Below are 16,498 nucleotides of genomic sequence, written 5' to 3' on the forward strand. Positions count from 1 at the left end.
CTGACACAATACTAGGCTAGCGGTAATGAAAATTTCAAAATATAATATAAGGATACAATGGTATTTGCAAGATGAACATAGAAGAAAAAACAGACTGTTTTAAACAGTAGGATTTCAAAGGACTTAATTTGACAGTCTTCTGAGTACATGAAATGATAATATCCATCTATAATTTTTATTTGGCCAAAAAATAGTTCTAAATTTAGAAAAGTTTTTTTTGGCTAATAAAAATTCTAAACAAAAAAAAATAGGTTTCCAATTTGTTTCTCAATTCTAGAATAAAACGGTTTATCTACCTACTTAGATTTTCAAAATTAGAGAAATTAATTTTTTCCGAAATTGGAGAAATTATATTTTTTTTCCTTCCCGACAATATATTTACAAAAATATCTCAAAACCCTTTTTTATTTATTTTATTTATTTTAATTATACTTGTTAAAAAATACAAACTTTCTATTTTCGACGTAAGTATCAGTGTTGCAAAGGAATCCTTGTTAGGGCTGGTATTGGAGGAGTATCAGTGTTGCAAAGGAGTCCTTCTTAGGGCTGGTATTGGAGGATATATATATGCTTGCTCGAGTTAACCAACCGACTAAAAATTTCTTCTCCCGCAAATTTCAGGTTTGATGTACCATTTTTTTAATATATATTTTTTTTTTCGAACAAAGAGGACTTGCTATCTTTGTAATCATCTTGACCCCTAAATATATTTTAATTTATATTAAAAAAAAAAACTTTTTGCTGTGATAGTTACAATGCTTAGTTCAATTACAATTCAGATTAAGCTACATAAACCTTTTATACGTAAATTAACATGATCTAGTTAAAACGCTTTGCAATGCATTAAGGTGAAACATTCATGCCATACATATAACTGTTCATGCTGATTTTCATTCTTTATCATCTCCTGCACTTACCATAATGCCAATACATGCAAAGATCAATTTAATTAGCCTATCAATCTATCATGCCACTATTATTATGATTCAATTTATTTGTAGTCCTAATCGCTTGAATTAGCAAATAATGCCATATACGGTCATTATTTATGCAACTATTATTTATATTCAGTTACAATCAATCATGTAATTCTTTGCCTTCTGACTTTAGATTGATCATTAGTTAACTCAACTCAAGTCATGGATTCAACATCAATCGAAATCCAGTTGTATTAATTTCATGAATTAGCAGTCATGCCATGCATAAACCACTTAACCACATTCATGTGATCACTTTGGCCAATATGCAGATCCAATTTGCCTCGACCAAGAATTTCATTACAAATTCATTATTACACAAATATCACTTGTTCCTTTTCTCTTTTCAGTATCTTTTTATTTTTGAGGATATTTAATCTTCCTCTATTATTATGTTTTTTTTAAAATCAGTTTCTTAACCAATATTTTAAATACTAAGGGATTTGAATCGCTGATCTCAGTAGTAAACACGTGCTACTTAAGTGTTTGTGTTACGTGTATATTTTTTTTTTGGTTATAATCATACCCATATTATAACAGAAAGTTGGTTTCAGTATCTTGATTTGTTTTTTTTTTCCTCTAAATAGTAGTGAATTATTTTATTTCTCCTATCTTCAATTGAGCAAGTCGTTGGTGGAATAAACCTCACCAAATGAGACTACAGAATGTTTTATACTTAAATTGTTTATACAATAAATAGAAATATACTAACAAAAGTGTACTATATGGTTGGGAGATTTTTGTAAGAATATTTATTGCTAAATATTGGAAGATATTTTCCGTCTAAATTTCTACTTTATTGGATAAGTCGTTGGTGGTCCATAAATCGTTTTAAAAAGAAATAAAAGAACTTTACAAACTACAAGATTGTAGTGACGTATTTAGGAAAACCCGGTTCAATGTAGGCGGTGATTGGCTAAATTAGTTTGCATTGCTGCAAGAGTTAAGTCCTGAGAGATGATGATGTTAAAGGTTCCTTGGGAAACCAAATAGGATAATACTTAGAAGCCACGTGTGTGTGAATTTCTGCTAATATTGCTTTTGCTTGGTTTCTATACGGCAATTTCAGGTTGATTCTTTTACTCTTTTTTTTTCTGTATTTCTTACATATTTGCAGCTCATTTATTATATTCTAATATTTTATAAAGAATTAAATAAAATATCTGTTATATTTGATCTGTTATTTTTATTTTAATTCGATCTGAAAATAGGATATCTATAAATGAATACTGATAAAACAAAAATCACAAATACCAAAAAACTTAAATATATCCGTTTTATATACATTCTAATTCTTGTAAAAAACGTTTCCATTCTTATAAGGGAATAATTTTGATTTTGTAATCTGAAAAAATGACAAAATCTATTAACTATTTAAAAAAGAGCTATCCACATAAACCATTCAAAAATGCTAAATCTATAATTGATTACCTGGATAATTTGAAAGTCAACAAAGTCTGTATCCATAACGAAGATCAAAATAACCTATTTACTTTTCTATCATCGTTCTTAAACTAATACACTTAGGTCATTTTCAAGGGGATTACAAAACTTTAAAATAGAATAGAAATGTTTACTTTTTCTCTCTAACTAAATTGTAGAATTTACATTATTATAGTGTGATTCTTTTTTTTTTAACAATATATCACTATATTTGGTGTGTTATTGTAAACAACTGCAAAAAATAAAATATTATTTCCTTACTATAGTATATTATTATATATTAAAAAGCCTATTTCTGATTAAAAAATGATTTATATTGCTATTTAATAATCAAAAATAAGTTTTATAACTAAAATTAATGTATCAAACTAATTTTGAATTTAAAATTTTTATTTTATGAATTATTAATTACTCGGTTGTATTTAAATTAATACATAATTTGGCTGAAAATACATAATGAAATTCAATTAGCCATTTATTGTTTGTAATTTATATTAATTAATGAATTACAAAACTATTAAATAATAAGGAGAAGTTTTTGTTAAGTAATACAATAATAGAAAATAATAATTTTAGTGTAATATTTGGTGTTGTGGTTGGAAAATAAAAAAAAATAGTGTTAAAGTTACACTAAATATAGTGTTATTTCTTATGGTTGGAGATGCCCTTACATACTCTAAGGTTTGTCACTGTGTTTAATAATGTGTATCTCTAGCATTTGCATTGTGATGTGACAAGTCCTAGTGACCAACTTCTACTTTCATAACCTTAGAGTGCACATTTTTATTACATATAACAATGGGTTTGAATGGTAACCATTGTCATAGCAGTACAGTTTTGTATAGATTTGACAGTTACCAATCACAAAAGCTTTATCAAAAATGTTACATAAAGTTTTTTTGTACAGCTTTCTTGTACATCTCATTCTAACAGTTTTGCATTATACCGATAAAACTAACAGTTCCAACTAACAGCTAAAAAGTTTATACAGTTTTTTGTTACTAATCAGACCCAATATGTATCTCTAACACAAATTAACATATTTACTGCACAATTCATTTGACTTATTAAGCTCATATTTTGACTCTTCGCTTATAAACGAGATTTCTTGCCGATGAATGATTTATATATGACCAGCTAGTTTTTTTTTTCTAACTACAAACAACACAAAATGATCATATTAACCACATGTATTATGAGGGATTGAATAGTGATGATGACATAATGATAAGAGTAGTACAAATCTATGAATTACATATTATGGTTTGGAATCCTAAATATTAATCAGAAAACTAAACAAGAAAAAAATAGTATGAAAATTGAAATGGTTCTTGGTCATAGAAACAGACAATAAATTAAAATAAAAGTTGGAAAAGAAAACGTAAAATAAAAGCACCACCGCTAAAACCAAGCATTAACAGAAAACCTCCCGAGTAATAGATTAAAAAAGTATAATATTAGTACGAGAAATGTTTTGCTGCTTATACATAGTATAACAAAGTGCATGATCACATATGTATACTATTATATCCCTACTTATGGTATATGAACTATAGAACACATGTATACTGTTATAGAGTAGAACCCCCCCCTCCCCCCCCCCCCCACCCCACACACACACACACATATGAAATACAAATTTTTTATTTAACTATCTAATTATACTGTTATAGAGTAGAACCCCCCCTCCCCCCCCCCCACCCCACACACACACACACATATGAAATACAAATTTTTTATTTAACTATCTAATTATATGTGCTTTTACCTTATATATTTAATATTTTAAATAAGATGGAGTATTATGTATCAACAACACTAAACAAGCACATATTAAATACAACACAAATATCCCCACAATCAAACTAAACAATCACACAGATACAGTAAAAAAAGTGTCCACATTAACAATAATGAAACAGCTTAATAATACACCACTAATTAATAAGCATTGAAGAAAAAGAAAAAAAACAAATATACAATAAATCTAAAACAAGAAATTTCAGTCGATACCTAGTTCAGTTGCATTGCATATAAATCGAAAGTTGAGATATCAAAAAAATGGAAATAAAGAGGAGATAAAAAAATGAAAAGAAATAGGACTGATCAGAAAAGTGGGAATTAAATAATAGCAAGAAACGTAGTTTTACTTATTAAGTCGGTTCTCCATTCATAAATATTTCTTTGTTTGTTTGTTAAAATGTTGCAATAATTTTGTATTATTTTATTTTACACGTAACTTTATTTATTAGAGTGAAAAACTTCGTCGAGAAGAAGTGTTTGTCTATAAATAACGTTACGAATACAAGTACACAAGGCACATAAACAAAGAGCGGAAGTTAAAACACAGAGAGCGAGCCTCCACAAAAAAAGAAAGAGAGAAAGAGAAATGGTGGGAGGTAAGTGGCGGTTCCTAGAAGTAGCAGTCGTAGTAATGGTGTTGCAGTGGTCGTGCGATTATAATGGTAATTTAGCTGAAGGATTTCCAGTACAAGATCTTGTGACAAAGCTGCCTGGACAACCTGAAGTGGCATTCAGACAATTTGCGGGCTATGTCGATATCGATGTCAAAGCTGGTCGGAGTCTCTTTTATTACTTCGTCGAAGCTGAGAAGCAACCCCACTCTAAACCGTTAACTCTTTGGCTCAATGGAGGTTTGATTTTTTGACCCTGTCTCTTGTTTTTATTGTCTAACGTTTTTCTTTAAAATTTGTTTTTTTAGATAAGGGTTTTGTGCAAAAAAAAACCCTCTAACTCATCCATTTTTGTAATTTTATTTCCCACTTTCAACAAATGTAGATTAATCTTACAAAATCTAAAATAATAAGCAATATGACCCTTATATATATATTATAAACTTTTTTACGGTCACATATACATTGCACTTTTAAAATTTTAAAAGGTAAAATTAAACTTTTCATCGCGAGGGCTTTGATTTAACACTATATGTCAATATTTTTCAAAATTGATGGTAGTAAAAAAGAGCGAAAAAGTTACAGCGCGTATTATTTTAGACTTCAAAAGATTAATCTGCATTTTTCAGAGGCGGATGGTAAAATTACAAAATAGATGAGTTAGTGGTTTTTTTTTTTCACAAAACCCTTTAGAGAAAAGGATAAACTTGTATAATTTGGTTTAAGGTTTTGTGTTGGTTTGTCTATTTATTTCCCCCAATAACATGTAATATACAGATTTGAACTCGGATAATGACTATGTGACATCACTAATGCAAATTACAAAACCACAAAATTTTGCGAAATTATCAAATAGTATATTTAGTTACATTTATATATATTGCGAGTTAGAATTATATAATTTTTATAAGGCCTCCTCTAATAAAAACAGAGGAATTATTGCAGGACCAGGCTGTTCTTCCATAGGAGGAGGAGCTTTCACAGAGTTGGGCCCATTTTACCCCACCGGAGATGCTCGTGGCCTCCGCAGAAATCCCAAATCTTGGAACAAAGGTTTCTCTTCCTAACTAATAGTATATTTTGTACTGACTTATGTTAAGTGTCCTTAACTATGACAAAGTTTGTCTTGTTAACTTAATTATTGTGATGTAGCCTCAAATCTATTGTTTGTGGATTCACCTGCTGGAGTAGGATGGTCTTATTCTAACACAACTTCTGATTACACCACTGGCGATGAATCCACCGGTATACTCTCAAAAGATTAAATCATTTTTTGGTCATTATTTTTAAAACTAATAAAGTTTCTTGAATGATGTTTTCAATAATAGCCAAGGATATGTTGGTGTTCATGTTAAGATGGTTAGAAAAATTTCCACAATTCAAGACTCGAAACCTATTTCTCGCGGGCGAAAGCTACGCAGGACACTATGTACCTCAACTAGCCGATGTGATACTCGAATACAACGCACAACGGTCAAATAGATTCAAGTTCAATCTCAAAGGGATTGCAGTAAGCAATAAGAACCAAAAAGAATAAAACAAGTCCTTTTAAAAAATCTCTATTTTGCTCTGTTTTTGATTAACTCCTATGCTTTTGATCAGATTGGAAATCCGCTTTTGAAGCTTGACCGCGATGTTCCAGCGATATATGAGTTCTTCTGGTCACACGGGATGATCTCTGATGAACTTGGCCTCACTATCATGAACCAATGCGACTTTGAAGATTACACATTCACAGATTCACACAACATAAGCAAACTTTGCGAAGCTGCAGTGAATCAAGCTGGAACCATCATCACTCAATATGTTAATTACTACGACATTCTCCTCGATGTATGCTACCCGTCTCTCTTCGAGCAAGAGCTTAGGCTCAAGAAAATGGTAAGAAAAAAAGGAAAACTAGTTTGCCCCCAAGACTTCTACTATTTGGTTGCATTTACATTTACATTTGGTAGGAACATTTAGATATTATTATAACATAACTTTTTCTCAAAACAAAACCACAAATTGTAGTATTTTGGACATTTATTTTCTAGTGAAATAATTGAAGGCTTAAAATATATTTTGGCTCTGATTGCTAACATGCATAATGGCATAATGACGTTTTCTAATGCGATTTTGCAGAAAATTTGTCAATCAAGAAAATCTGCATAATTGCATTAGAAAACGCAAAAACGCAGACTCTGATTATGTTTTAATTCAAGATTAGTTTGATTATGTTTTCACATGAAAATGGAAAAGCCGACATTTTAAATGGATAAAGATATACAGCCTAATGGTTTCTGCTAGTACCATCGATGCGCAACCATATATGTTCAAACTTCATAATATTGTTGACCAAAAAAAACACGTCAAAAATGATTTTCAGGGTACAAGGATGAGTTTTGGGGTGGACGTGTGCATGAGCTTTGAAGAGCAATTGTATTTAAATCTTCCTGAGGTTCAAAAGGCTCTCCATGCTAACCGAACTAAACTACCGTATGAATGGTCTATGTGCAGCAGGTATAGTATAACTTGAACCATCTCTAATCTTAATCTATATGTCATCATTTATTTGAACTCTTAAGGTTATGTTTCATCATCATAGCCTCTTGAACTACAAATACACTGACGGGAACGCCAACATGCTTCCAATTCTTAAAAGAATCGTGAAGAGCAAAGTCCCTGTTTGGGTCTTCAGGTATATTGATTCCATTCTTTAGACCCTTAATTTCTTTGTTCTTCTACTTTAGCAATCTGGTGGTAAACGTTTAAATAAATAAAAAGAAAAATTAATTACTCAGATATCAAAGAAAAGTATGTTTATTTTTAGAATATTATACATCTTTTTTTAATTACTCATATGTTTCTAGCATTTGTGGAATTTTACTCAGATGTCATACAAATTAGGTGTATTTACCATAACCTTACAAAACTTTTTTTTATTACTGCAGTGGAGATGAAGATTCTGTAATTCCACTTCTTGGTTCAAGAACTTTGGTAAAAGAACTTGCAGATGATCTCAACTTCAATACCACAGTTCCTTATGGAGCTTGGTTCGACAAAGGACAGGTTTGTTCCACAGAAAACCTTATGTATGCTCTGCACTTGGTTTGACCATTCGGTTTCGCTTGGTTTCGGTTTCGATTTGGTTTGGTTTTTTTTTTAGTATAAAAAGTGGAAAAATAATCTAAACTAAGTTATATATTTTATGTGTAATAAAATGTATTTTTTGGTTAATAGTTTAGTTTATAATGAATCTTTTAATAGACTAAATTTGTTTTGATTTTAACTTCGTTATAGGTGTAAGAAAATTACTACCGTTGTTTTCATTTTTAAATGTTTGGTTCGGTTGCAATTTTTTTTTTTTATAGTTTGTTAGGTTTTGTACTTAACCCCTTATTGACGTTTACGTAGGTTGGCGGATGGGTAGTAGAGTATGGGAATCTACTGACATTCGCAACGGTGAGAGGAGCGGCTCATATGGTGCCGTACTCGCAGCCTTCACGAGCTTTACATTTGTTCACCAGCTTTGTGCTTGGCCGGAAATTGCCACACAAGTCGCCTCCTGCTCTTCATGATTGAAGGAGAAGGCTTCTCCTTTTAATTATCTTCGTTGGTCATTTTTCTTTCTTTTTTTCGAGATTGGTTTGGTTGTTTCAGTTGTGAACAATGATTTGAATAATATTATTAAGATATATATGGTGTAGTGTCATAAATATTCTGCAAAAGAAACACTAAGAATAAGATCTCACAATGCTCTTTAGTTTCAAAAATCAATGTTGGAAACTGGAACTATAGAAGGATCTAGAATATGTTTTTCAAGAAACGTATAGTATAGTTGTGAAAGGCTCATAGTGTTTAAACTAATCAACTTGTACAACAATAACGTATGGGCTAAGTAAATACAATTTGAGGCCCATTATGGCCCAATAATATTGGAAGATACTTTTTTTTTTGTCGTTGGAAGATACTTTAAATATATTTCTGAATATTACTAAGATCTTTACGTGTAACTAACTTGTAAGCATTGTTGAAAATTGCTTCTCCTGAAGTTTCGTAAGTGTTGGAGTATTTCTGCTTTCAACTTGATCGATTAGTGACTTTTAACTTAAGTATTATGAATCTACCCACGTAGTATATTAATCACGAAATCTAGCCACTTAATATAAAAACTATCGTTTGTATTTCGACTACCTAAATCTGCATATATATTTTTAGTTAATTTGATATGTTTACAAAACATCATAGCATCAATTATGCAATCTAGGAACGTTTTGTTCATTAAAGTTATGTCACACAATAATCTGACACATTTGATGTGTTAATTCCCTAACATCAAAAGCTAAGTTAACAATCTACCTCCGTAAAATCTAAGCTAAAAAAACGATATTTTTTATTAAACGCGTTTTTTGGCCGCTTCATAACATTATTTAAGACTATCCCCATTGGTCATCAAAATAAAGGGTTTTTAAATATAAAATTAATAAATATAAGAATAAAAAAGGAATTTAAAGAATCAAGGTGAGATATGTGTCTTCCTACAAACATTTAAGACCTTGTAAGGTTTGTTTAAAGACCCTTCTCTATATGTTTTCTTTTTAATGTTTAGTTTGTTTTTGATATTTAAATATTAAATATTTTGGTTTTGAGAAGTTAAAAAAAATAGTTCAGCAATGAGGATGCTCTAAGCTAAGTGAACTATATTTTCCTACCCATTTATAAAGAAAAGAAAACAATTTAAACTTAATTTAAAAACCACAAAAATCTGTTCGGGTTTACAGTTTTAAACCAAACTGCACTAATATGCTAACAAAACCGTTTTGAACCAAGAGAGTGTTGTACTGAGCTGAGGCTTGTCGGGAAGCCTGAAGCCACCATGAAAAAAAGAGCAAAACCTAAAATCAAAAATAAGCAAAAAGACTCTGATTCTGACTTTTTTTTTTAGCGCCTCCCTAAAGCCTAATAATACGAACTTTGATTTTTGTTGACTACTAGTTGTAGTTTGAATCTGATCTTATAGATTTTGATTACTGATGATTCAATCACAACAACTTACGAAGTTTTTGAACGTCCGTCTAAGCTTTGAATCGTTTTTAGGGTTGCCATGAGAAATCTTGAGCAGCAAGGAACACAATCTTTGAACTCGGGAAAATACATCCAAATTGATCTCCTCATGGATATATTTTCTCGAGTTCCGCGACGACTATAGCAAGGTTTCCTTGTGTATCTAAATTATGGGGATCCATACTTTGCCGTCAAGATTTTACTGAGTTGTTCTTGAATATGTCTTTGACTCGTTCACGCCTGCTCTTATTAACCTTCCAAGCTGAAAATGGGAATAAATTCTTCTTCTCTTCACATCTGCCTCAGAATCCAGATGAGAACACATCTCTTTGTACCCACCCACCTGTTATCATGTTTACCATAAGAATTCTCCTAGAGAGTTTTCATCTGAATTGGTTCTCCCTCTTCGTGGACTCAATTGTTGCCGAGATAAGGGAAGTCTAGATACTATCATTATTTATAACCCGATCACGGGAGAGTCTCTATCCTTACCCAAACTGGAATTGAAGAGATTTCATATTGTGACAAAGCCTTATTTAGGATATGATCCGATTGAGAAACAGTTAAAAGTATTGTGCATCAAGTTTAGTGAAATCCCGAGTACTGTTGATGATCATCAAGTGTTGACATTGAAGAATGGAAAACATTTATGGAGAACAATTCAATACAAACCCCATTATCCTAAATGTAATGGAATATGCTTAGATGGTTTTCTGTATTATACAGCTCGGGTCGATAGGTGGATGTGGGATTCCAAAATAGTTTGCTTCAATGTTAAGTCTGAGAAGTTTAGGTTTATTGACATAGATGGATGCATGTTGATGACTCATTCTTGTACTTTGATCAACTACAAGGGTAAATTAGATGCACTTCAGTTTACATTTTTGGGTCGAAGACAACTTGAGTTTTGGATTCTAGAAGATGCTGAGAAATGTATATGGTCCAAAGATATCTATATATTCTAGAGTTTAAGAAAGATTAAGAACATGCACGTTCTTCATATACTTTCAGCCGACCAACTATGTCATCAAAAGTTATGGTGTTAAGATCTAAGACTTGTTCTAGTGCAACTACTATGTGAATGTATTTTCTTCGTGGAACACTCTTAAAGAACTTCTTAACAAGTCTTGATTCTTCAATAATTACACCTAAAGCAGCTGATTTTGCTGAGATCTCAGATAACTTGCCAGCAAAGTCATATATTTTCTCAGAATCCTTCATTGTTAATCGGTCAAATTCGGCCATGAGGGTTTGTAACCTAGCATCCTTGACTCTCTCTACCCCCACATGTCTTGATTTGATCGCATCCCATACTTCTCTTGCTGTCTCAAGTTCTCCGATTTGTAAAGCTAATGCTTCGGGGATTGATTGAAACAACAAAGCACAAGCAACATCACTCTTATCTTCATCAAACGGTTCTGTCACCTTGTCTATCACGTTCCAAGCTTTATGAACCTTTAGTGCCCTCTTCATCCTCATGGCCCATACCATGTAGTTGATAACGTTTAGCATAGGACATTGGATTGAATAGGATCCGCTAACTTCTTTCGTTGTTCTAGCTGCGGGAACGATATCACTCATTTCTTCTTATGATTGATTCAATAGCCTCAAGCTCTGATACCAAATCTAGAGTTTAAGAAAGATTAAGAACTCAAAATATAAAGAATTACTCTCTTTATTACTTTAGGAAAATAGCTCAAAACCTAAAGCTCTCAATCTCACAATCGCTCTCAAAAGCTCATAAGTTATACCACACATTGGTATCTCCTTATATAATAGAGATTCAACATTATCCTAATCATTAGATAACTCCTAATGAATATTCTAGATAACTCCTAGAATTACAAGGAATTCCTTTTCTCTTAAATAAATAAATGACTTATTCCTTTAAGTCTTCTTCAAGCTTAATCCAACATTCTCCCCCTTAACCTTGAACTCGCTCTTCTCCAAATCTTGAACACCAATGAGACTCCTCATCACTTGAAACTTAACTCTTCCAAGTGCCTTAGTCAAGATGTCCGCCTTTTGTATGTCTCCGGGAACATACTCCACCTCAATGTGTCTATTCTCAACACACTCTCTTATGAAGTGATATCTTCTGTGAATGTGTTTGTTGCGCCCATGAAACACTAGATTTTTCGTTAAAGCAATAGCCGACTTGTTGTCGATTCGAACTACAACCTTCTCACACGGTAAACCAGTGACCTCACAAAGTAAGTCTTGAAGCCATATCACCTGTCTTGCTGCTTCTGTTCCAGCCATGAATTCTGCTTCACAAGATGACATAGCCACAATATCTTGCTTCTGTGAACACCAAGAAATCAGACTTGAGCTTTCTCCAAGATAGAATATGTAACCAGCCGTGCTTCTTCCATCATCGGGGTCAACATTATGACTACGATCACTGTAGCCTACCAACTTTGGCTTGGCATCGTAGAAGTGAAACGCCCATATGTTAAACCAAGTGTAGTGGTGCCTTTTACATACCTTAAACATTGTTTCATAGCAGCTCTGTGAGACTCCTTTGGTCTTTGCATATAACGGCTTAGAATTCGTACACAATAGTTTAAGTCTGGTCTTGTATGTAGCAAATAACGAAGACAACCCACATTCTTTCTGAATCTCGTGGCATCAATATCATTCTCTTCTGCAGATTTGCTTAATTGTAAGCCCGACTCCATTGGTGTGTGAACCAAGTTACAATCTAACATTCTAGCTTCTTCTAAGATACGTTTAGCATACCGGTGTTGAGTTAGTGTTATTCCTTCTTCATGTTGACATACCTCAATTTCAAGATAATAGATTAGCTTTCCAAGGTCACTCATCTCAAACTTTGATGACATCTCTCTTTTAAAATCATCAATGATCTTGGTGTTTGTTCCCGTAACAAAGAGATCATCTACATACACAGCCACTAAAAGAGTAATATTCTCACCCATTACCTTACGATAAACCGATGGTTCTTTAGAACACTTTTCAAACTTAAGCTCCTTAAGAACTCGATTCAACTTATTGTTCCATGCTCTCGATGCTTGCCGCAAACCATACAACGCTTTGTTGAGTTTGTAGACTTTATCTTCATGACCTTTCTCCTTGAATCCCTTCGGTTGAGTGACGTAAACAGTTTCCTTTAACTCACCATGAAGGAAGGCTATCTTAACATCAAGATGATGTATCTCCCAACCATTTGACGCTACAAGGTTAACAAGGAGACATCTTGTTTCAATTCGGGCTACAGGGGCAAACACTTCCTGAAAGTCGACTCCATATTTCTGCACATAACCCTTTGCTACAAGTCGAGCCATATACTTATTGATGCTTCCGTCTGAGTTGCGTTTAATCTTGAATACCCACTTTAAACCAATTGGTTTAATTCCTAGTGGGAGTTCCATAAGATTCCAAGTATCGTTCTTAGTGATCGAATGAATTTCTTCTTCAAATGCTTGTATCCACTCTTTGGATTCTTTTGCTTCATTAAAGTCAAAGGGTTCATGATTCAGACATAACAGAAGTCTCTCTCCCTCTTCTTCTGCGAGCAGCACATAATCATCGAGATATTTTGACCTAAAACTTTGTCCTGTTGATCTTCGCAAATCTGGTTGAGCCACAGCTTGGTTTTCTACTTCTGTTCAATCGTTGTCTAATGATAACTGAAACTCACCATCTTTGTCATTGTCTTCTTCAGAGTTCTCGACATGTTTAGTTTCCTCTGTTTCAGCCTCGTTTCCAATCCCGTGATTTCCAAACTGTCCAAGTGTGAGAATGAAGTTTCCGTTGTGACTGTGTTCCATGTCTCTATGGTTCCAATTCCAACTCTTTGTCTCATCAAATACGACATCCCGACTTACTACAACCTTTTGATTCCCAGGATTAAACAATCGATATGCCTTAGAGCCCGGTTCTATGCATAGAATGAACTAGAATCCGTGATCTATCATCTAGCTTCTTCAAGTGTGGTGTTTCCACCTTCGCATATCCAATACAGCCGAATATCCTGAGATGTTCAATGTTTGGTTTCTTCATTCGAAAAGTTTCATATGGAGTTTTGTCTTGTACAGATCTTGTAGCTATCCTGTTCAACAAGTACGTAGAATGCCTGATTCCTTCTCCCCATAAATAATTTGGCACATGCATGTGCTTCATAATACTTCTTGTCATTTCTAATAGGGTTCTGTTTCTTCTCTCAACTACTCCGTTCTGTTGAGGGGTGTATGGAGCTGTAAGATGTCGCTTTATTCCTGATTCTTGACATAAATTGTTGAACTCTTGTGATACGAACTCTCCTCCTCTATCTGTTCTGAAAGTTTGTATTCTTGCTCCTGACTCTTGTTCCACGAGACTCTTGAACTTTCTAAACTTGTTAAAAGCTTCACTCTTTTCTTTCAACAGAATAGTCCACATGTACCTAGAATGATCATCAATGAGCACAAATACATACCTATTTCCTGCAGCGGTGCTTGGCGTTATAGGACCACATAGATCACCATGGACTAGTTCAAGAATCTTGGCAGCTCTAAATAGAGTGGCTTTTGGAAACGCAAGTCTTGTTTGCTTTCCAAGTAAACATGAGCTGCAAAGTTCTTTTTTTATGCTTCCAAGTGAGAATCCTTGAACCAACTCCTTTTGCATCATCGATTTAATTGTATCAAAGTTCACATGTCCTAGCCTTGCATGCCATCTACTTGATTCACTTATTGTTGTTAAGTGCAAACGTGTAGCTCCTTTTATTCCCATTCTTACTTTGTAAAGATGATTCTTCGATCTACACGCTTTGACAAGTAGTTTCCCATCACGATCATGCATCGTTAGTTGATCTCCTTTCATCGTAATGTTGCAGCCTGATTCTGTAGCTTGTCCTAAACTGATGATGTTGCTCTTAAGATCCAGAATGAAATAGACATTAGATACTTTTTGTTGATCACCGTTTCCTTTTATGTCGATACGGGAGTCATCTCTGAAATGTACTTTGCCTGAAACTGAATCATCCAATGTTGAAAATACCTTATATCCCCTGTCATATGGTTTCTAGCTCCATTATCTAGATACCATATGTTTTCTTCTTCGGTGTTTGCTTCATACATGCTTGGTACACAATTCTTCTCATTCAAAAATATCACCTCATGCATCATGAGCTCATCCGCTTCATGTGTCTCTTCTTTGTCATGTTCTTGCGTTTCCTGTAGCTTTAACAATCGATCAAGACATGTTGAAGCGTAGTGACCTAACTTGTCGCATCGGAAACACATTACTCTTGACGTATCTCTTCCTCCATATGAACGTCCACATCCTCTCCCTCTTTCATATCCTCTTCCTCCTCGACCTCTGCCCTGGAATCGTTTCCTGGATCTCGATTGTTTGAGTAACTTCCTTGAGAATCCATATTTGAATACAGAAGCTTGCTTTGGTCTTCTTGAGGATCATCTCCATCAAAAACATGCACGTTCTTCATATACTTTCAGCCGACCAACTATGTCATCAAAAGTTATGGTGTTAAGATCTAAGACTTGTTCTAGTGCAGCTACTATGTGAATGTATTTTCTTCGTGGAACACTCTTAAGAAACTTCTTAACAAGTCTTGATTCTTCAATAATTACACCTAAAGCAGCTGATTTTGCTGAGATCTCAGATAACTTGCCAGCAAAGTCATATATTTTCTCAGAATCCTTCATTGTTAATCGGTCAAATTCGGCCATGAGGGTTTGTAACCTAGCATCCTTGACTCTCTCTACCCCCAGATGTCTTGATTTGATTGCATCCCATACTTCTCTTGCTGTATCAAGTTCTCCGATTTGTAAAGCTAATGCTTCTGGGATTGATTGAAACAACAAAGCACAAGCAACATCACTCTTATCTTCATCAAACGGTTCTGTCACCTTGTCTATCATGTTCCAAGCTTTATGAACCTTTAGTGCCCTCTTCATCCTCATGGCCCATACCGTGTAGTTGATAGCGTTTAGCATAGGACATTGGATTGAAGAGGATCCACTAACTTCTTTCGTTGTTCTAGCTGCGGGAACGATATCACTCATTTCTTCTTATGATTGATTCAATAGCCTCACGCTCTGATACCAAATCTAGAGTTTAAGAAAGATTAAGAACTCAAAATATAAAGAATTACTCTCTTTATTACTTTAGGAAAATAGCTCAAAACCTAAAGCTCTCAATCTCACAATCTCTCTCAAAAGCTCATAAGTTATACCACACATTGGTATCTCCTTATATAATAGAGATTCAACATTATCCTAATCATTAGATAACTCCTAATGAATATTCTAGATAACTCCTAGAATTACAAGGAATTCCTTTTCTCTTAAATAAATAAATGACTTATTACTTAAGTCTTCTTCAAGCTTAATCCAACATATATTGCCTTCTTGGTGGGATAACATAGTTCAAAATACCGAGTTATTCATTGTTGGAATGACTGGTAGAGGTGAAGTTGTGTTGTCACCGTACTGTCTAGTACTAGAACCATGTTACATTGATTAATTCAACCTCGAGAGGAGGAGTTTCACAAGAGTTCAAATACAAGGTCTTGAAGTGCTTATAAGGGTACGAGAGTTTACACTTCTCTAGACTATGCTGAGAATTTGAAACTTATGTAGGGTTCAAATCTTA

At 33.5% G+C, this 16,498-nt stretch overlaps 1 protein-coding gene, 1 long non-coding RNA gene and 2 pseudogenes across 4 annotated transcripts; 2 read left to right on the forward strand and 2 right to left on the reverse strand.

Moving 5' to 3' along the window:
- Positions 1-1,775: 1,775 nt before the first annotated feature.
- AT1G07197 lies at positions 1,776-1,997 on the reverse strand. The gene has a single exon (NR_139210.1). It is a non-coding gene; the product is annotated as an other RNA (long non-coding RNA).
- Positions 1,998-4,809: 2,812 nt separating this feature from the next.
- scpl44 (serine carboxypeptidase-like 44) lies at positions 4,810-8,398 on the forward strand (the record flags this gene model as incomplete). Its single annotated transcript, NM_103506.1, has 9 exons — positions 4,810-5,074; positions 5,780-5,887; positions 5,987-6,079; positions 6,163-6,344; positions 6,437-6,715; positions 7,203-7,336; positions 7,422-7,514; positions 7,768-7,885; positions 8,231-8,398. 9 exons carry the CDS (start codon positions 4,810-4,812, stop codon positions 8,396-8,398), a joined length of 1,440 nt encoding a protein of 479 aa, NP_175046.1.
- A 1,567-nt stretch (positions 8,399-9,965) lies between these two features.
- Positions 9,966-16,485, forward strand: AT1G43781 (annotated as a pseudogene). Its single transcript has 2 exons — positions 9,966-10,845; positions 16,244-16,485.
- AT1G43785 lies at positions 10,859-15,909 on the reverse strand (annotated as a pseudogene; the record flags this gene model as incomplete). Its single annotated transcript has 1 exon — positions 10,859-15,909.
- Positions 16,486-16,498: the final 13 nt, after the last annotated feature.

This window comes from Arabidopsis thaliana (assembly GCF_000001735.4).
Source record: "Arabidopsis thaliana chromosome 1 sequence".
Taxonomy (NCBI): domain Eukaryota; kingdom Viridiplantae; phylum Streptophyta; class Magnoliopsida; order Brassicales; family Brassicaceae; genus Arabidopsis; species Arabidopsis thaliana.